Below are 22,910 nucleotides of genomic sequence, written 5' to 3' on the forward strand. Positions count from 1 at the left end.
TCCTGATAAAGCATGAGGAATGGATATAATTTAGTATGATTATTAAAGTAAAGATGTCATAAGGAATATCAAAGCTCTAAAACATAGTTTCAGTATTATGTCTACATAGTTGTGATTTTGTATTTTGGTAATTATGTTTTGAGTTCTGTAGATTGTTGAGAGTTAATATAACACAAAGCATTGCATTTAAAAATATTTAATTAACTTTTCAGCTGTCAATATTTATCTGTTAGCATAAATAGCTGACAATTTAAAATGCCACCATATGACAATAAAAATTAATACCAACAAATTATAAATAACAAATACACAATAAAATTTAAAAAAAAATAATAATACAAATATTTCTGTTGAGCAATTTTTTTTTCGTAATAAATTCTATGACATTATCTCTCACCATGCAAAGTGAAAAAAAGAAGTGAAAAAACTAATACCAAAAAAAATTTACAAATATCCAACAAATTTAAAACTGAAATCTTTTAAGGAATATATACATACAGGGAGTTCCATAAGAAAGTTATTTGTCAAAATGCAAACCATCTTCAAATCACAGCTAACATGAGGATAAAGCCAAAATGTATTTTTGTATTCAATATTATTAGAGTTTACAGATGCTTAACATTTGTGTCTGATATTAAAAAAAAAAACCTAAAGTGCAGTGCCTAAGAGGAAACTAATATTAAATGCAAACCCTAATTCAAATGAGACATGTAGGCAACAGTTAATTATTTTTTTAACATTGTTTCAAATTCATCATTAAATTAGGAATGAAAAAAATGTTAACACAAGGTGTAGTGTAATATTAGTACAGTTTACTATCAAAAATGAATTTCTTTTTTTTTTTTTTTTTAATTTAACAATCTAGTAATATGCAATATTTAATGGAAAAGATATTTTGAATTTCAATGCTACATTACATCTGTCACACCCTGTATATACGTACGGAAAGGTATTAATATACAAAATAAAATGTTTTATAAAATTAAATGCACTATATATTAATTTAGATTCCTTGAAACCTATCAATAATATTACTCTTTTATAAATACACATTCTGTACAAGTACAATAATTTTCTACCCTTCGATGAGGGCGCTTTGCCAAATTCTTGAATTCCAGACAGCTCTAAGAGTAGCAAATAGTTCAAGAAATCTTTCCACATGATCAAGATGGTGTTCTACGATGACTAGCATATGGGAGATTCTATCTGCCAGCTGACAGCAACGGTCGGAAGTTGCCATACTGGCCAGCCCCAACTGTCAGGAACGCTCTCTTGCAGGTGAGTCCCGTGGCAACTGAAAAGCCAAATAAAAAAAAAAGTCATTTATTGTAAATTCAAAAATGATATACCTACTTAAAATGAAGGAAAAACAATTTTTATTCACAATAAAACTGACCGTTTTTAACTTTTAATAATAACAGTAAGATCTGGTTATTCAGCTGGCCTTGTGAAACCTAAGAAAATCATAAGTTAATAAAAAATCCAGAATAAACAAAACATAGAATTTACCCATTATTTTTCTTTTATCTAGAATCTTATAAACATATCTGTTAGATATACCAGCATTTTCATGAATTTCAAATAATTAAAATTCTAATCAAATGTGGGGCAATGACATTCTACCGGTTACCACATTGCATGCTAAATTACACAATACCCAATATTAAGTTTTCTCTTTTCTTTTTGCTCAATGCTATGTTGATCAGATTCTTCTTCTTCTTCTTTCGCTATGCCTTATCCCGTGTTAAACGGGGTCGGCATTCCCATCTTTAATCTTCTTCTTCCAGATTCTCCGGTCCAGGGCATCTTCCCGACTCCATCCTTTCTCCCTAAGGTACTCTGCCACCTTATCCCTCCACTTGAATTTGGGCCTGCCTCTTTTCCTCCTTCCCTCCACCTCCATATGCTCCACTCGTTTACTAACATACTCCACACTCCTCTCTACATGACCGAACCACCTCAGCCTGCTTTCTTGTACCTTCTTACCGATCGGTCCCACCTTGATCATCCCTCTGATGTAGTCATTCCTTATCCTGTCCATTGTCACACCACTCATCCATCTCAACATCTGCATTCTGCCACCTCCATCTTCCTCTGCTGGGCCATGTCTCTGCACCATGGAGCATCACTGGCCTCACCACCATCTTATACAGCTTTCCTTTCATCTTACGACTCACTCTCTTGTTGCACAGGACCCCACTCATCTTCCTCCAGTTCATCCAGCCGCATATTATTCGGTGCTGTATTTCCTCATCCAGGTCACCATTCCTCTCGACGACCGACCCGAGGTACTTGAATTTCTTCCCTGAAGTTAACCTTTCACCCTGGAGTCGTATGATCATATCCTCGTCATTCCCCATTGACATATATTCGGTCTTTACCCGGTTAATTTTCATGCCTCTCTCCTCCAATACCTTTCTCCACTCTTCCAGGGTCTTTTCAAGCTTCTCTCGGGATGATTCACAGAGAACAATATCATCGCAAATGCCATGCTCCATGAAGCCTCCTTCTTGACGTCCTCCACTAGTACATCCATGACCAGATCAAAGAGGTAGGGACTCAGAGCCTATATTGTTGAGATATCTCAACAATATATCTCAGAGCTCTATGTTGATCAGATTAAAATATCTATTTAATTTAGGGAAGCATAAAGTGTGCATGTAATAATGCCATATAATAATACATGAAAACAATTTTTCTTTAAAATAACAATTGCACCTAGGACATGAAGGATCTTATAAGGTTTTTATCTCAAGGCAAGCTAGCTGGTCTCACACAGAGGTAGCAGGGATTTTTTTATCCTGCAGAACAGGCAAATTGGGCAGAAGAACACATGGTATTAGACATAATGCACTGGCCTCATAGCCTTAGCTCTAAAAATTGCTGGTAAAAATTATATATAGACTAATTATATGAAGAGCCAAAGGCTTCAATTCAGCAACATGAACTTATTTCCCTTAACTTAAATATTATATAAAGACGTCTAGTTTTTAATTATTATGTAGTTTTAATTATATTTACATACGATTTTCATAATTCATAACCAAAATAATGAAGTAAGTTTTTGCTGAATATTATGATTAGAAACAAAAAATTTACTCAAGAACTTGAACCACTAACTTTCAATTAATATTTTTATTGTAAACTGAGTGGAAAACAACTGAATGTGATATACCTTACTTCATTTATTTTCATTTTCCTTTGCTTTATCAATTCTGACTCATTTGCAGTTTTGCAGAACAAGAATAGAATGCTGACCACATTTTCACCACACCTTCGATGAATATGCATCTAACTCTTTTCCTTTCAATTCATAGAATGTCTCATGTTGTTTCTGATGCTGTTAACAAATCAACATCATCATCATTATTATTATCTGACCTTCATGGAATCAAAGGACTCATCATAGAAGGTGTACACTTTCTCATGCCATAAAATCATCAAACTGCACCTTGAATCCATTCACAGTTTCTGCACTCAACACACTTTCGGGCACTGCATTCCACTCATCAATTACTCTCACTCCCCTGCTCACAGCTTCCGAGGATGGCTTCTGGTCTTAATCCTGCCTTCCTCTATTCTATGAAATATCTTCTACATGTTAATCTGTTAACAGCCCTGCACCAAGTTATATGTCTCAATCATATCCCCTCTTTTTCTTCTATTCACAAGGCTCTGTAAATTGCATCAATAAACCTAACACTGACTTAGTAAACCTTCTCTGTACCTTCTCCAATACATCCTCATTCTCTTGAAAATCAGAAAATCATGCAAACTTTGATTAGGACATATGTGGAAATGTGTAAATTAAAGCCTTATACAAGAGAACCATAACCTCTTTGTTTCTGCATGACAATGCTCTCCTCATCATTACCATAATCTGTTTGGATGTCCTTACAATTTTAGCAACGTGACCTCTAAACTTCATCAAACTCCACCACCACTCCCAGATCTCTCATCTCTTCTATCTCCCCAAAATTTCTCCATCAAATATATACTCTGCATCCCAACCTTCCCAACCAAATTTCAAGACTTTGCAACATTAAACTGGCAATCATTTGCCCACTCACATAGTCTATTCAGATCCTCCTGCAAGGACACAATGTCTGTTCTACTTCTCATAGTCCTGCCTAACTTTGCATCATCTGCAAACAGCTGCACATCTCCAGTTAAACTGGTCCCAATGTCATTAACACATAAGTTAAACAATAATAGTCCCAAAATAGATGCATGTGGCACTCTACTAGTGATCTTCCTCTTTTATTATTATTATTTATATGAACACTCCATGGAGTCAAAAGACTTGTCGTGGGAAACCAACTCTATCCATTAACAGAATGCCTATAATACATCTCCTTAAACCTATTCACTGTTGGGGTGCTCACAACCACCTCTGAAATCCATTCCACTAATTTACCACTCTCTAAGAAAAGAACCTAGTCTGCACACCTTTAGACAACTTCCAGGTGTGACCCCTTGTTTTCCCCTACTCCCTATGTAGAATCCCTTTAGCAACTTATAAGTTTCTCATATCTGCTCTCCTCTGCTCTGCCTGTCAGCTAAACTGCAACCCACCCACCCACACGCACACATACCCTTAATCTATCCTCATAGTAACATTCCACAGACATGTCACCAGCTTGATCACTCATCTCTGAATTCCCTCCATTTCCTGATTACGAGGAAATGTATCAAATCTGTGTATAGTAGTCAACATGTGGTCGAATCACAGCCTTATCAAGAGGGATAATAATCTCCCTATCTTGCAAGAGGACATATTGCAAGAGTTGTCAAAATAGTAATTTCATGTCTCTATTCACCACTATCACCCCCAGATCCCTAGCCTTATCAAATTCCTGTAAACTAGTACTATGAATCTGATACGAAGTGTGTAATTTTTTTCATCCTGAAGTGCATTACCTTACATTTTACAACACTGAATTGACAACCATTATCTTTGCTCACACTGCCAATTTATTTAAATCATCCTGTAAGATATCTACATCACCTTTATCAATTATTGCCCTTCATAGTTTTGCATCATCAGCAAACAACTGAATACTCCCCCCCCCCCCACACACCCTTCTGCTGCTATATCATTAATGTACCAATTAAAGAGTAGTGGTCCTAGTACAGAGCTCTGGGACACTCAGCATTCACTCTCATTCACCTTGATAGCACTCTACTCTACACCGCCCCTCTGATGTCTATCAGCTTCCCCACCCCCCATCCATACAACCATCCTCATAACCATTCTCATTTGCTCCAACTTATGTAATAATTTTCCATGCATTTGCAATGTCCAGCAGTATCATGGTGTAGCTATTTCCTTTAGCCAATTCTACTGTCACCTTATTATAAAATGTGAATAATGTACTAAGGCAGGACCCATATTTCACAAAACTATGCTGCTCCTTATAAAGTATTCCTGAATTTTACTTTCAACCAACTTTTCCACTGCCAATCCAGAGACACTAATTGTTCTGTTGCTACAAAGTCTTGGAACCACCTTTATGTAATGGAACTATCTTATCCTCTTTGCACTCCTTTAGAACCTTGCCAGAGCTGAGGCTTAGATTAAACAACTTCATCAGAAAAACTGCCAGTTCACCTGCACATTCTCGTAGCACATACCATCTAGGCCAACTTTTGTATTCACATATATTTTTCAATATTTTCAATATACTGAGTACCTCCAGTTCATTTGCCTCAATACTGACATCAGTCTCTGTCACTTCAGTAATGGCAAAGTCACCACCTGTATGATATACCCTTGCAAAGTGATCACTTAGTAAATGAATTATTTCTAATGTGTCTATCGCTTTCCTACCATCAGCACTAAGTAAATTTACTAATCATTCTTTCTCTCACTTGCTATGTAGTGAAAAACTGTTTTGGATTTAACTTTGGCCTACTTGGCTAATTTTCTCCTGAAATCTGATTTAGCCTTCCTTACCATACTAGTTACCCTTCTTGCTTGTGCTTTATACTGCTCATGGGCATGCTGATCACCTTATTCTTTATAATGTTTTTTTTTTTTTTTTTTGCAGTTCTTGCTTTATATTGCTAGTCATCTACTTAATCCCTACTCAGTTTAACCTCTTGACCCTAGGTATCATACTGCCTCACTCAAACAATCCTTGACTGTTTCTCATGCACTAATGACATTTAGCCATGTAGTTTCTTATATCATGGCACTGCTCCAAGTTGCCTCCTAAGTTTGTCATAATCGCCAGCTTTGTAGTTCTGAATAAACCCATTCCTGACTGAAATTTCCACCTGTTGAGCATCTCCCCCACCAAGACAAGACTGCATGGTCACTTTCCCCAATTGGAAGTAGAGTTCCTACTGTAGTTATAGATTTTCTGATGCTATTAGCAGATCTCACTCTCACACTCTTGTTCCCTTCTATCACGTGCTGTTTCAGGTAATTATTCCTTAGTAACTATAAATTTCATTACCATTTTGTCATGTGCCCTTTCCTCCTTCCAGTCTATATCACAATAGTTGACGTCTCCCATGATAATTTCTTGGCCTGCACTCATTGTGGTAATCTGTTGATGTATGTTGTCCACATCTTCTTCTGGATCTCCAGGTCTATAGCAACAAGAACAACAATATATTTTGTTCTATTGGCCTCTCTCATGCTAAACAGCCTCAAATGAATCATTTCCATCAGATCTACTATCTTCCTTAACTTCTGTTTTTGTTGGTTGTATCAGCTATCACTAATAAAATACCCTTCCTCTCACCTTATTTTTCTATCTTCTGTGAAAATACAATATCCATTACATTCTATCCCTGTAACTACATCATTCTCTGACAACCAGATCATGCTGATGCCAATAATTTTTGGCCAAGCTGAGCCAACCAATGCCAAAAACTACTCTCCTTTATTTCTGATACTTTGGGAATTCTTGTACATGAATTTCAACATTCCCTTGGCCCACAGCTACCCTTACATAATGTCATTACCTGTGTATTCAGATTCAAAACCTAGGAAACTGCACCCAGCTCTTCACAATCACCATTTTGGGATACCACTCCTCCATATACAACCAACTGATACCTGTCCAATGGCCAATAAGCTATCCAACTTGCTAGTATGTTATCTAATCCCATATGTTTCAGCTTAGTTACTAGCCTGTCAGGTGGCAGTCTATCAAAGGCCTTTGAAAAATCCAAGTACACCACTGTATACACATCTCCTTTATAGAGTGAATTTGTCACCATGTTGTAATATGTAAGCAGAATGCTGAAACATGACCTTCTCCTAACAAACTTATGCTTTCACACACACACACACAGATTGGCCTATAATTTGTAGCCTTACTTCGCCCCCCCCCCTTGTGAAGTGGAACGATTTTTCCCATCTTCCATTCCTTTGGGACTCATTCTGTTGCAAGATATGCTAAATGTCTTGCAACAGGGTGATTGAATGTTAAATAGTTATGCCAAAGGTGTTATTAATTCCATAGAACATTCCCTCAAGACATGTGGTGATATACTGTGAAATCTCACTGCCTTATTAATATCAAGTTCACTTAATTTCTCATATACTTCCTGTCATTCACCATCAGCCCTTCCTTTACCATACCTTCTACACTTCAGCCTTCTCCTGATGTTGCCATCACTATAATGAAATACACTGATAAACTGATCATTAAATAATTCAACTGTGTCCTCTGCACTGGTTACCAATCTGCCAGTGTTATCAAACTAACCTCATCCTCCCATAGTCGTTTTTCCTTCTACTTACCACATCAAAAGAACTCTCTAGGATTTTTCTTAGTTTGATTGGCTAACTTCTTCTCATACTGCAATTTTGCTACCTTTGCCAACCAAGTTACCTTCCTGACTTGCTCTTTTTACTCTTTGCAGCTGATCACTACTGACATTCATCTTGTGTTGCCTCCATAGCATCTTCTCCAGATTTCATGCATAATCTCTTCATTCATCTAATTTACTCATACCTTATTTAGTCTTTTCACCTTTGGGATATACTCAGACATTGCTGCTGTTAAATAGCAATTGATCAATGCTGACACAGCATCTATATTCTTCTCACTCGCCTCCTCTTTTCACACTACAACTCACAGTGGTCTCCTAATCGTTCCATAATCATCAGCCTTGTAGTTTCACATATATCCATTTTTTAAAGAAATTTTCATGTGACTGGCTGTAACCCAGGTGATTACTTCATGGTCACTCTCATCAACCAGGAGAAGATTAGACAATCTATTCACAATCAACATTCTCTGATGATATAACCAGATCTAAGACTCTTAACTCTCATGTGCCCCTCTATTACTTAATGCCTAAGATTGTTGTCCCTTAAGAACTCAAGAAATGTATTCTCCTTATTCCCTGAAGCTATCTCTTCATTCTAATCAATATTGCCCAGTTATGATCACCCGTTGTTCATTCACTAAGCCAAGTTATACATTTCATTGTTTCCACCTTCCACATTCCCTGGCCTGTAGCAACTCCCCATCAAATATCTCATCAAGCTCCACTTCACACCACACTACTTCAAAACAAATATCACTTCATTTCCTTGTGTCACAACTTTGCATAGACATAATTCCCCTGCTATCATCAGCAGCAGCACTCCTCTCTTCACGTGTCAGGAGAGTAACTCAGTAAGAACAACAAAAATGCAGTATGACAGTATGAGCAAGAATTGGAAAATCAGGCGAAAAAAACCTAGAGTTTTTTTAGATATGCAGAAGTAAAAGGAAGAATGATTATGGTAAGATGATGTTAATGGGTGAAAATGATAGAATGGTAACTGCTGCAGAAGACATTACTTGGGTGGTCTCAAATGTTCTCGGCCTCAATCATAAATGGCAACACTATCAGCAAGATTTTTTTTTTTTTTTAAGTTGGTACATCTGTCATAAGCATCCATGTGAAATTGCAAGTCATTCTATCAAGTAATTTTTTTATACAGCTGTCAGAAGCCAAAGTGTTGTCTGTATCCCTTGAAATGGATAAAATTGAGTATCGTGCAGTTATAAAATTCTTTGTAAAAGAAGGTTTAATGCCAAAAGAAATTCCTTCGAAGTTCATAAAAGTTTATGGACACTCTTCTCCTTCATTTTCGACAATTAAGAAATGGGCTGCCGAGTTTAAACACAGCCATACCAGCCTTGAAGATGATCCATGTAAAGGACATCCAAAGAGTGTAACACCACCAGAAATCATTGATCAAGTGCATGATATGGTATTGGATGACTGACGAGCCAAAGTGCGTGAAATTGCTGAGACTACAGGCATTTCAAAAGAATGCGTAGGATGCATTCTGAGTGAAGAATTGCAAATGAAAACGCTTTGCGCAAAATCTCTGAACAGTGTTTGGAGCATTTTAACAAGAATAAAACTGATTTTGTGTGTCGATTTATTACTATGGATGAGACTTGGATTCACCAGTACACAACATAATCCAAACAGCAGTCGAAACAGTGGACAGAAACCGGTTGTTCGTGGCGAAAGAAGACAAGGTCATGGCATCGGTGTTTTGGGATGCTAAAGGCATTTTGTTTATTAATTACCTTGAAAAGGGTAAAACAATAACCAGGGAATATTATTCTGATCTTTTAACCAGACTATATGAAAAAATTCATGTGAAAAGACCTGGTTTGCAGAAGAAAAAAATCATCTTTCATCAGGACAATGCACCTGCCCACAAAGGTGTTTTGACAATGGGAAAATTAAGGGATCTGCACTATGAATTGTTGGAACATCCACCCTATTCCCCAGATTTGACTCTCTCTGATTTCTATCTCTTCCCAAAACTAAAACTCTTCCTAACTGGTCAGCGTTTATCTTCGAATCAAGAGATGATTGCAGCTGTAGAGGGGTATCTTGCAGATCTTACTGAGAACCACTATTGGGACAGGATAATGGCACTGGAGCATCGCTGGAATAAATGTATTAGTCTTAAGGAAGATTATGTTGAAAAATAAAAATAATTTTGAAATTATAAATTCGTTTATTTAAGTTAAGGGATATTGCATCCCATATTGTTTCTTAGCCGAATAAGAAACTCAAAGAGTTTCATGCTGAATATAGAAACTAAATAAAGTTCGGCTATTCCAAGCGTAAGCAAATATCTGGATAGTGCAGCACCTGACCCATTTGGTAGTACAAAACTGAGGCAACTCACAGAAAGGGTGAAGCAAGCTCCGATCACTATTCTTGGTATGAGTTGCCTTTCTATGAGTTGCCTCAGTTTTGCACTACCAAATGGGTCAGGTGCTGCACTATCCAGGTATTTGCTTATGCTTGGAATCGCCAAACTTTATATAGTTTCTATATTTGGCATGAAACTCTTTGCGTTTCTTATTCAGCTAAGAAACAATATGGGATGCAATATCCCTTAACTTAAATAAGTTCATATCGCCAAATTGAAGCCTTTGGCTCTTCATATAATTAGTAATTTATTAGGACACCTTCTTGGCAATTCTTATAGAAGGGATGCAAGTTCTGTTCGCTACAAATTTGGTATTAACTAGGTCTACCTACTCACTGATGAGACCTCAATAAAGGTTGAAACCGGTCTGGGTAGTGACCCTCTCTCATAATGTAGAACAGTAATACAGCTCCTAGGAGCTAAGTTCACATTATGGGTAAATACCAAGAATAGTGAGCAGAGCTTGCTCCACCCTTTCTATGAGTTGCCTCGGTTTTGCACTACCAAATGGGTCAGGTGCTGCACTATCCAGGTATTTGCTTACGCTTGGAATCAACAAACTTTATATAGTTTCTATATTCGGCATGAAACTCTTTGAGTTTCTTATTCGGCTAAGAAAAAATATGGGATGCAATATCCCTTAACTTAAATAAGTTCATGTCGCCGAATTGAAGCCTTTGGCTCTTCATATAATTAGTAATATAAATTTGTTTTTTCATTGTTAGGCCAAGAACTTTTCAGACTAGCCATTTTGGTGATCAATTTATAAGGGTGTTTCATCCTCATCAAGGTGAAATCATGAGAAACTTAAGTGTGGAGGATATAGGAGAGGAGAGCTTAATTGTGAGTAAGCAGGAGACAATAGGATTTGATGACATATCACCATGTGTCTTAATGGAATGTTCTAGGTAGTAGCATTGCCATGTCTATTTAATGAGTCTTACTACAGCACAGGTTCCAATGGAGTGGAAAGAAGGTAAATTTGTTCCACTGCATAAAGGTGGTGATAAGGCTGTGGAACAAATTTACCTTCTTTCCACTTTTGGGTTTGTTATGGAGAGATCATATTTTACTAACTTACTTATGTACTATAACAAGGTGACAAATGTCTTGGAAAAGGGAGAAGTATATACAGTGGCATACTTAGATTTTTCAAAAGCTTTTGATAGATTACCAAATGCCAAGCTATTAAATAAATTAATACGGATGGAATTGGATAATATACTTCTGAGTTGGATTAGTGACTGTGTGTCAAATAGGTATCAGAAACTTGTATATGGGGTGCAGTATCTTGAAGGAGGAAGATCACTAGTGGTGTGCTGCAGGTGTCAGTTTTGGGACCATTCTGAGAATGAGAGAATGTTCAGTTTGTATATTAATAATATTGGAATAGGTGTAACTAGTGATATGAAGCTGGCTGCAGATGATGCAAAATTGGGAAGAGCAATGCGAAGTCAAGAAGATGTCATGGCCTTACAAGCAGACCTGAATAGATTGCATGAATGGGCAGGTAAGTGGAACTATCAGTTCAATGTTGCAAAGTGAAAGTTTTGAAATTTGGTAAGCAACAACAGGATGCAAAGTATACACTTGGTGAAGAAACTTTAAAGGAGGTAGAGGAAATGAGAGATCTGGAATGGTGGTGGTGGTGGTGGAGAAGGACAAGGACCTGAAATTCAGGGCCACACTGGTCAAGTTGTGAAGATGTCCCATCAATAATGGCAATGATGAAGAGGACCTGGAATGCAGAAATAAAAAAATCATGATTGCATTGTATAAGGTCTTGATCAGGCCTCATGGATTACACAGATTTGGTCACTGGATTTTCTTGGTGATGAGGATATGTTAGAAAGGTCCCAGAGATGATTCACAAAGGTGGTCAGTGGTCTTTGGAATGTGGAGTACGAAGACAGATTGAGAGAATGTAAATTGCAAAGCCTCGTGAATAGGAGGAAGAGGGAGAGTATGATTGAGACATATAAGCTTGTCAGGAAATGTTATCAGGTTGACATGGAAGAGATTTTTCATAGAATAGGAGAGGGGGGGATAGAACAAGAGGCCATTGCTGGAAACTGTATAAGGAGGTTGTAAGCAGAGGAGCGAGAAGAAGGTGCTTTACATGAATGTTAGGCAAGCTGAATCAGTTTAAGGCATGGTTGGATGAGTTCTGTGTGGGATAGTGCATACCTCCCATGATGAGTTTCTGACTCCATGGAGGTCAGATTTATAATAATTTTGAGTTTTATAATAATAATATTATTATTATTACAAAACTCAAGTACAAAAAAAATATATTTACTGTAAATACACACACCCAAACACACAATAGATACAATTCTATATATTAACTAATTCTGTTCATCTCTCTCTAAGGAGATCTGACATTCATATTTTCCACAGAATTTCAATTAGTAAAAATTTATTTCTAACTATTCTATATATTTAAATAACTCTTAAATTCTGATTAAATAACAGAGGCCAATTATAGAATTACATAATATAAGAGTGATGGACTGCTTTTGAATGGTTTTGGTGTGAATTTTTTGAAGAGACTGCTACTGGAAGGGAGAGTAATGAGCAAAGCGCGAATCTGAACAAGAGCACACACACACACAACAGCACATTAACATCATCATCCGTGAGTCATGTGAGATATGTCAGGAACCTTACTGAGGAGATTTTTTTCTTATTTTTTAATACCACATCAGGTCCTCCCCCTTCTCTCCCAATAACCAATATCACGTTGAAGAACAGAAATTATCAACTTTTACAATCATCCTTTCTTGGCTTTCAAATCTACTGCTTGGTGGCAAATCAGAACAACTTGAATAGTGAATAATATTAGTAATACAGATTAACATAGATTATTAATACAATAATTATAATTTAATTAAAGAAAGTTAACTTCCTTAATTAACTACATTTTTTGGCTGACTGGATAAATGAATTCCATTTAACAGCCACTTTAAGCATGCATATTTTTATCTTTACGTTCCTTCATAAACAGTATTTACCTGCAAAGGTGCACAGCATAGCCAACTCCGTGATGTTTGCATAACACCTACTATATTCCACTGATCTTTTTCAGGATCATAACATTCTATTGTATCATGATATCTAAGGATAAGAGAAATGATAGTGTTAAGAGAAATCTCATAACATTTTAACCAGAAAATGAAAATGATGCATCCTCAGAATGAGCATAACAAAAAGAGAATGAGAAGCAGAGTTTAGAGTTTGTTTATATGATAAATAACAGTAAGAGCTAGGACCCAAATAAAGCTTTCTGTTAAAATAATGTAAAGCAATGTAAGGGTACGGATCTTCTCTCACAAGCCCCATATGATGGAACTATAGATCCAATGGATATCAACAGGTCATCCATTTGAGTTTTAAGAATATGAGATTCTCATTTTGCAATAACAATACATAAAGTAAAAGACTACACTGGGCAAGAGGCAGAAAAATGTAAATATTGTAAAATCTACCTAATGTTTTCTTCAATTCTTTTATTATTAAAACAACTCTTTTTTGTTTTAACCTTATTTGTTTAAAAAAAATCCCTAAAATTTTTGAAATGATATACAACAGTTGACTCTCACTATAGCAACTTCCTAGGGATTGCATGTATATAGTTTGTTATAGTGAATTTCTTTTTAGCATAGTAATTGTATCTATGAGACTTTCAGTAGTTTGTTATAATGTTGCTTGCTATAGCAGTACTATAACAAACTGTAATCACCTAAACAATACTATCTAATCATATTACAGTTTACATATAAAATAAATTCTGCATGAAATCTGTGTGTAAAAACATCACCATAGCATGAATAAGGAAATATATATACAGAAATATGTATATAACAATAATTCATGAAGATAAAGTCAATTAAATGTGTCAATTGGTGAATGTCAGATGGTGCATGAGTCTTATCTTCAAAAAGAATTTTACTTACATACTGCCAAAAAAACTGTTTTCATTTTTTGGCTTCCCTCTGTGTCCATTAGTTTGTAGAGAGCAAGGGCACTATTATGTAGGTGAGGGTAGATATCTAAGTGTGTGTGTGTCCCAACTACCTCAGCTGCCTTTATAGAATTCTTTCTATTAGAGATCTGCAGATGACTTTCTTCAAGAATGACACTATTGGGAATGTCATTGTGCATGTATACCCTAATATTTCTCTCATGTTGTTCCAAAGCTATTGATAATAGCTTTGGAACAGCTATCATCTAAAAAGCATAGACTACTTATGTGTGTGTGTTTATCCTGCCAAATCTGCAAGGATTATTCTGTACCAATTTCTTGTGAGTGCTAAGATATATTCAAGGATAATAACAAAAATATATAATGCCAGTCTCCTTGAAGAACTCCATTAACCATTAGTCTTGCAGGCCAATTCTGGTATGGTTCTGCTATTGCTTTAATTATTTTGAAGGGTGCTCTAGTGTGTCTATCTCAACTTATCATGCAGTTCTGTATCAAAAATCTTTGCAAAGTCTAAGTATACTACTGTGTATCCATTTCCCACGTCCAATGCTGCTATCATCACCTTATCGTAATAAGGTAAGCAGATTACTAAAACATGACCATCCTTGAGCAAATCCGTGCTGTCCAATGATAATACCATTGTTGTCAACTCAATTCTGGATCCTGATTCTCACAAGCTTCTCCAACACTTTAACGACAACACCTGACAGACAGATTGCCTTTAACTTTATGCTTGAGTCCTCTCTGGAACTGGATCCAATGTAAGACTTATATTAAACAAATATGCCAGGGCAGATGATGTCAACTACCTGGCACATTCCTTCAAAATATGTGGTGATATATCATCAAGTCCCACAGCTTTAATAACATCAAATTTGCTCAATTCTCCATATACCTTTTCCTCACTCACACTCAGTCTCTCCTTCCTCATCCATTGCTCTCGAATGCTCCATGATGATGGATACAGGTCTACAGGTTCATACAGGTCTTTCATCCTTGTGAATGTGATGTCACATTCACAAGGATGAAAGATCTGTATGAACATCTTATTGAATATCTCAACTATATCCTCTGCAGCCGTTGTCCTTATACCATTTTCTTCAATCAATGTTATCCTAACATAATCATTAATCATTCATTTTTTGCTGGCTACATATCTAAAAAACTTCCTAGAGTTTTGTTTGTTTCATTAGCTAACCGCTGCTCATACTGAACTTTTGTTCCCCTTACACTGTGTCACCCTTCTTGCTGTTCTTTGGACTCCTCATGGAATTAATTACTGCCATTCTTCTTATGTTGCCTCCATAATGCCTTTTCTCTCTTTATTGCATGCTTAATTTCTTCATTTATCCATTTCACACTTACCTTAGTTAACCGGCTGACCTTTGGAGTACATTTACACATTGCTTCTACTACACAGTTCTTGAATAGCATCCAAGCAGCAAAGATCTCTCTTCCACCCAACTCCTCATTCTATACTACATCTACAAACTGCCTCCTGAGCTTCTCATAATCACCAGTCATGTAATTTCACATATATCCTTTCCTTACATGTCCTCATAAGTCCTCACATGGCTGACAGCCACCCAGGTAATCACTTCATGGTCATTCTCATCAATTGGAGGGAGATTTGACACCTCATTTATAATGACATCCTTTGATGAGAAGATTAAATTCAATCCACTTTTGCATACTGTCTGAAGTAGTTGTTTCTTAAGACTGCAAAAAATTTATTTTCCTTACTTCTAGTTGCTAATTTGTCATCCCAGTCTATATTTCCATAATTAAAATCACCCTTTTCCTATTTGCTTGGCTAATTTGCTTATAGATTTCATGGTCACACTGCCAGGTCTATAGCAATATATCCAACTAGGTATTTCATTCTATTCACTTCCATCTCAAACCATACTGTCTCAAAATCACTGCCACTATTTTCCCCTTGTATCTGCACATTGTATGAACATAACACTTTTTTCTATCATCAATAGAACTTCATCTTTCTTTTTACCTTTTCTATCTTCATGAAAAACATCATACCCTACAATCTCTGTTGCTCTCAAGATGTCATCTTCATCCAACCATGTCTCAATTATTCCAACAATTTTTGGGTCAACAAACTCAATCAATAAGACTATTTCATTAACTGGATCTATAACAAGTTTCATTGATATCACTTATGAGATGTGACTTCTCTATATTTGTTGAGCCATTTGTTTTCCTCCTTATCCATTCCAGAACCTTCTTCAAATGTAACTGTTCTCCCTACATCCCAAGCAATCCCATTCCTTTCTTGTCTATACCAGTTCCTCTTTGAGCACTAACTTTTCTCATGGTGTGTTTCCCTGTCCATCCTGAATTTCCCCATTTCCCTGTTTGTCTTGCACTGAGTGATGAGATTCATTTTTCACTTAAGAATGTTCATAAACATCCATGCTAACAGCAGAATTCAAACGTATGCGATAATTAGGTTGAAAAGTAGATACACTACCCCTCAGCTAACCAATGCTGGTTAAATTAATATTCTTTGTCACAAAAACAAAATATTGTAAGATCAAAGCATACAAAGGATCACAATTAAACAAATGAGCCATTTCAGAAACACCCATGCTAGCAGCAGGATTATACTTATGCCATAATTAGGTTTGAGGGCGGATACAATAGCTCTTCAAGTTCTGCTTTGTGGCAAGCTTTTTCCTGTCACCGAGTAGAGCCACTGATGAGAGTTTGATGAGTTTAGAGTGTTCTTTTAGATCATTTGAGTCTTTGGGAGAGGAAGGTACTGCCTGCAACTTAACAGTATTTCAAAAGGTTGAAACCAGTCTGGGTAGTGACCACCTCATACAATGAAAAATACTATACATGTTTTCAGAAGGATACATGCTTTGTATTATGGGATACTGAAATGAAGCTATTAGCATTTATATGCAAGTAGCCTAGTTGTGAAGATGCCTCATGTGCAAACTTTGTTTGCTTACACTTGAATAAAGGATTAAACAAGAATATAACTTTTTGGAAAAGTTAAATTTAACATGTTGATGCCAGGCAGTGTCCGTACATGCTGACACTGCCTGTGGGAATTTACTTCAGCCAGCCGGCCTGGCTGGCCGAGTAATTAGCGTAGCCACCATCCAGCCAAAATGTAGTGGGTTCGAATCTTGCCATGGGCATAGATATTTGTGATTGTCTGTGGAAAAACTAGCGGTGGTGGTCAGCGGAAGATGGCATTGGTGGATTGAGTGGTGTAGACAGAATTGTAGAGCAGGTGCCCTCCCTCGATGAGTCTTTGGACTCCTTGAGGTGTCAAATAATAATAAGTATGTCACTTCTACTTCAGGCAGGTGCATTTTCATGCAGTTGATACAGCATGTTAGTTGCAACTCTTTCTAGCATTTTATTTGTAAATTAGCATTTGTAAACTCTCTTATGAAGCCCTCTGGTTGGAAAGACCTGGGTTTGATTCCTGTTCATGAAGTGAGGAATCTTTATCTGGTCTCTTTTGACTAAACATGAGTCAGCTGGTCTCATACAGAGGAAGAGGGTTTTTCACCTGGAAACACAGGTTTTTTTTGTCCCTCAAAACAGGCAAATGCCACATGAACACACACACGGATCTACAGTCATGAATACTTGCCCTTAAGGGATGCAACAGAGGAGTGACGAGCCAGCTGCATTAATTCATCATAAACCTCTCATTAGGGGGACTCTACCCATCCTAAAGGATGGATGAGAAGGGAAGAAAGAAACTGTCTTAGTGATATTGAAAATCTGAAATACAAATTCCAACTGATATCAAGATATATATATACACACACACATACATACTGTAAGACCATAGAGGCAAGAGCCTTGGTTAGCACAGTACCAAGTAGAGTCAATTTGTGTTGAAGGGGAGAAAAGAATAAGGCAATGTACGAATTTGTCACCAACATGCAAAATTACATGCTTTATACTTAACATTTTCCAACTGTTGTACAAGCAAAATAGATTTACAAGCCATTTATAATCTTTCTTTCTTTCTTTCTTGTTGCTTTATTAAGAGTTTTCTTTGCTGCTTCTATGACTGTACATTTTGTTTCTTCCCACAGTTATTCTAACTCTCTTCCTGTCTTCTCCAAACTTTTTAATTTCTTTCCGACCTACTTTAAATGCTTCATTTATAGAATCTAAATCAAATCTGATACTGTCCTTTTGTTTCTTCTTAGCCTTTAATTTTGATTTAACTTCAACTATTAATAATTCATGATCTGTCCCATAGTCTGCACCAGGTAGTGTTTTTGTTACTTGGATAGCACTCTTCTACCTTCTGCCGGCAACAATGTAAGCTATCTGATTTCTGTATTCTCCATTAGGTGAAGTCCATGTGTACAATCTTCTTTTATGTTGTTGGAAACAGTTGCTTTATTGTTTGCAATAAAGCAACTGTTCTCAACACAAACCTCCAACATCATTTCTCCTGCTTCATTCATCAGTCCTGAACCAAATTTTCCAGTGATGCCTCATTCTTTTTTTTTCACCCACATCTGCATTCCAATCACCTAATATCAAAAGAAAATTTGTTTTATCAGTACTGTATACTACTTGTTGCAAGCTGCTGTAAAATTCTTCTAACTCATCTTCATTTGAATCTGTAGTGAGTGCATACACCTGTGTGAGCTTAATATTCACTGGGTATGCCTTTATTCTGATTAAAATTATTCTATCGGACACTGGGTTGTAACCCAAAATGTATTTTCTGTATTCTCTTCTAACTATGAATGCTACTCCATTTCTTCAAAGTTTTCATGTCCAGAGTAATACATCATGAAATCATCAGTATCAAAGTGACCCATTCCTGTCCATCTCAGTTCACTGATTCCTAACATCTTAACTCGAGTTCTTCTCATTAATTTCTTCGTCAGTTCAGTTTCCTTTATACATACTGCTTACATTCCATGTTCCTATTTTATGTACATCAGTTAAGCAGAGGCATCTTCTTCTGAGATTAACTCTGTCAGAAGTTGAATTCTTGAAGGCTTTGATCCAGCTTCATCATTCTTGTTAACTTCATTGGAAGTTACTCTCTGCTCTTCCCCAGTAGCCATTTCAGTGCCTTACGACCTGGGTGTCCCATCTTCTAGCACTATATCACAATAACTTAAGCCTCTGTTCATAAGATTTTCTTGACAAAATATATACAGAAGTGGTTTGCCATTGCCTTCTTCTGTGTTTGCTTAGCCTACTAAGTAAGGTTAAACAAACTACAAGAGATGAAAAAAAGTAAAATAGGAAAGAAGGAAAAAAAGAAAGAGGAGTAGGGACCAGTCTCAGATAATATAACAGATATATATTACATGAAATAAGGCATGGTCCAGCATTAGGTACCTCAGGTTTGCCACTCCTGTACTCACTGAAGTGAGCTCTTAATTTCATTACCTCCCACAATTTTATATGCTGAACACAGTCAAAAGCTTTGGAGTAGTCTATGACACATATTACCAAGGTAGTCTAAATTCTTTACACTTTTCAACAATCTGTCTAAGACAAAGGATCTGATCTCTGGTATTCTTTCCTTTCCTAAATCTGTCTGTTCCTTAGGCATCTCTGCCTCAACTCTGGCCTCAATCCTATTTAGAATGATCTTTAATAAAATCTTCCTGCATGAGATATTAAAATAATAGTTCTATAGTTCTTGCAATCCTTCATATCTCCCTTCTTGTGCAGTGGGATGAAGCCGACTTCTTCTAGTCTCTAAAAACCATGATCCTGTCTCCCATATCCTTGTAATTAATCTATGAAACACTCTTACCCTTCCATTCCCTGTGGTAATAATTAACTGAGCTGAATTCTATTATCACCTGTTGCTTACTGTTGCTAAGCTGCGTAATTGCTCTTACACTCTCATGCCTAAGTGTAGGAAGTTCCAAATCGAAATTTTCCTGGTGAGAGCACATTTCCAAATGTTCTTCATCCTCTCTGCTATACAGTTCCTCGCAGTACTCTACTCCTTTCATATGTTTCTGATTTTCAGTTCTTCTTTAGAACTGCTCCATTCCTGTCTTTGATGATGTTCAGTTTAGGCTTAAATTTGTGCTTTAGGTCACAAACTAAACGAAACATCCTTTTATAATTGTGCCTCTTTATCTGGAATTCTCTCTCTTCACATTTATTATCATAAAAAATTTCCCCCTCCTGTCTGATTGCTTCTCTTACTTCCATGTAATCTTTTATATTCTTCAGTCCATGTGTCTCTTTGTTTCTCCAACCACCTCATTTGGATCAGATCCCATGTTGAATCTGATATGCATGGATCTTTTGGTCTTCTAATTGGGCTAAGATACTTATTGGTTGTATCTTGTATTATAACCTTAACTCCTTCTCAGAACATTTCAGGTGAGTTTGAGTTCTCCTCACTAGTCTCCTAAAGATCATCCAACTGTGTCGATGTTTCTTCTGTGAACCCATTAGGGATTACTTTGACATCCAGTCTTGTGGAATGGGCCTGACTTGGATGGTTTGGAGTTTCAGTCTTACTTTTCTCTTACTAATTGATGGTCAGATTATAATTATGGTGCCTTAACATAACAATGTTAGATGTCCAAGTATACGTCAGTCTTGGATGTTTTATGGAAGCAGGTATTGGTAATAATTAATCTGTTAGCATGGGAATATTCCAACATTCTTTTACTACTGGTGTTACAGACTACACATACCACACTCAGGCCTCACTCTGATACTCTTTTTCACTTTTGCATTAAAGTTCCCTAAGATGAAACGCACATTCAGAACTTCTTGGCAAGAAGTTCAACACAGTCTGCAGGTTTTTGTAGAATCCTCACTCTTCATCAGGCCTATCTGTCTTGCCTGAAGGTTCCTTGATATCACAGCTACCTGCATGATACTTTGAGCCACCTCTTAAATGAATAACTAACTTACCATCCTTGCTTTTGAAACAACTTTCTCCATTCCATCTGGTGTCTCTGTAATTCCCAGGATGTCAATTTTATACTTTTCTATCTCTTTACAGACAATATGAAGAGTACCCATCTCTAGACCCCATACATTCCATATGTCTATATAAAGTTCACCTCTAAGGTTAATCCCATACCTTTTGTATTTCATTGTTCCCAGTAACTTGTGTTGGAGACTGTAATATACAACTTGAACAGGACCATCTACCTAAACCCTGAACTCAGCTCTGATCATCCATCATGACAACCAATGCAGCATGAGATGTATTATAAGGCACAAAAACATATTGGGATTTTGGAGTGAATATATTTCTAATGGAAAATTTTATTTTTACATTAACTGGATAAAGCTGTTAAAATAGTTATGATTATTTTTTAATAAAATATGTTTCTAGGCTGACAGAATGCTTATACATACTTCCAATTCAGTTTCTGAATACGTCCCTGCTGTTCTGAATTTTATTTGATAGCTGTCATAAAATTTTACAAAAAATATATATATTTGTTACCAATATGTGTATCAATAAATCATTAAAATAAAATATTCATTTCTTTAGTGACAACTTGTATAATTAATAAAATTGCAGCTAATAAAATTCTTGCCATTTTTTTAAATGTCACATTTTTTATGATATCAACAAGAGAGTGCAGAACATATCAGTAACAGCATGTGCATGTGCAGGCTAATAATATACTCAGCTCTGATTATTTCCCAATTGCTATAATACCATGATTACTTAGAAAAATGCCAGTATTATATTTATATAAGTACCTGTCCCATCCTTCTTCACCTCCGCACACATAAATCTTTTCATTTACTACTGCTACTCCAGGTTGATATCTCCTCTCTCTCATAGGTTTTTTGGAATGCCACTCATTACTGACAGGATCATAGAACTCTACTTTGTTTGTATTTTCTGTTGATGCATGCCATCCTCCTAATGATAAAAAGTGGGAAGATTATATAAATGATGATAATAGTAATGATTATTATCATCAATATCAAATGATTATTATACACAATGTACTACATAATTACTTATTAGAAAGTAAGCTATTTTGAATATCTCAGATAATTGTTTGCAAGTTTATATTTCATATTTTTATAATATCAACAAGAGAGTGCAGAACATATTAGTAACAGTATATGCAAGAATGGAGAGAATATTTGTCAGAAATATTTCATAAGAAGTACAAGAAATGTGAGTTTTGTTGGAAGTGAAATAATGAAGTAAACTGATATTGATTGAGGGCTCTAGAGGTGCTGGAGAACGTGGTGGGAAATTTGAGCTGTGCTGAAAAAAGTGCTTTTATAATCGGCAAATAATCCGACTTCTGTCGAGATTTGTGCTACTAGCATTTAGTTGTAATAGTTCCTTGACACTATTTGAATAATGGCGACAGCAGCAGTTAAAATTATAATGGTATATTGCCCCCCCCCCCCCCCCCGTCGCATTTAAGGACTAAATTTTGTGTGATATCATACGGGATTTTGTAGCATACTGGAGTTGTGGAATGTATGCATCCCAGCAGTTGTATATGTGGCAGGTGAGAAAAGGGTAAATACGTATATGCGCAAAATGCAGGCAATGGGAGGAACTTGGTGAGTTAGAGATGACTATAATTGACCTCGTTGAGTCAGAGGCAGGAGATTCTCCATGTAGAGAGATGAGTGGTATGATAGAGGGAAAGAATGACGAGAGAAATATAAATAAAATAATGAAAGTGGGGAGTATGGAAAGGTTGAAGGATTGTGAAGTTTTCGGAGATGGTCTCAATG

The 22,910-nt window shown here is 36.4% G+C and overlaps 1 protein-coding gene across 4 annotated transcripts in view; it reads right to left on the minus strand.

Annotated features, from left to right (window-relative positions):
• Window positions 1-249: 249 nt before the first annotated feature.
• The window catches only part of LOC150097270 (kelch-like protein 24), a 218,732-nt gene continuing 196,071 nt past the window's right edge, over window positions 250-22,910 (minus strand). For all 4 annotated transcript variants that reach the window (XM_090407144.1, XM_090407143.1, XM_090407141.1 and 1 more), the window contains 3 exons: window positions 21,903-22,068; window positions 13,210-13,312; window positions 250-1,294 (listed from right to left, as the gene is read on the minus strand). In XM_090407144.1, coding sequence (XP_090263270.1) covers window positions 1,259-1,294; window positions 13,210-13,312; window positions 21,903-22,068 — 305 coding nt within the window. In that variant the 3' untranslated portion in view covers window positions 250-1,258. The remainder of the gene's footprint in view (window positions 1,295-13,209; window positions 13,313-21,902; window positions 22,069-22,910) is intronic.

This window comes from Typopeltis vanoorti, chromosome 17 (genome assembly GCF_054136105.1).
Source record: "Typopeltis vanoorti isolate ZY-2024b chromosome 17, IOZ_Tvanoo_1.0, whole genome shotgun sequence".
Classification (NCBI taxonomy): Eukaryota; Metazoa; Arthropoda; class Arachnida; order Uropygi; family Thelyphonidae; genus Typopeltis; species Typopeltis vanoorti.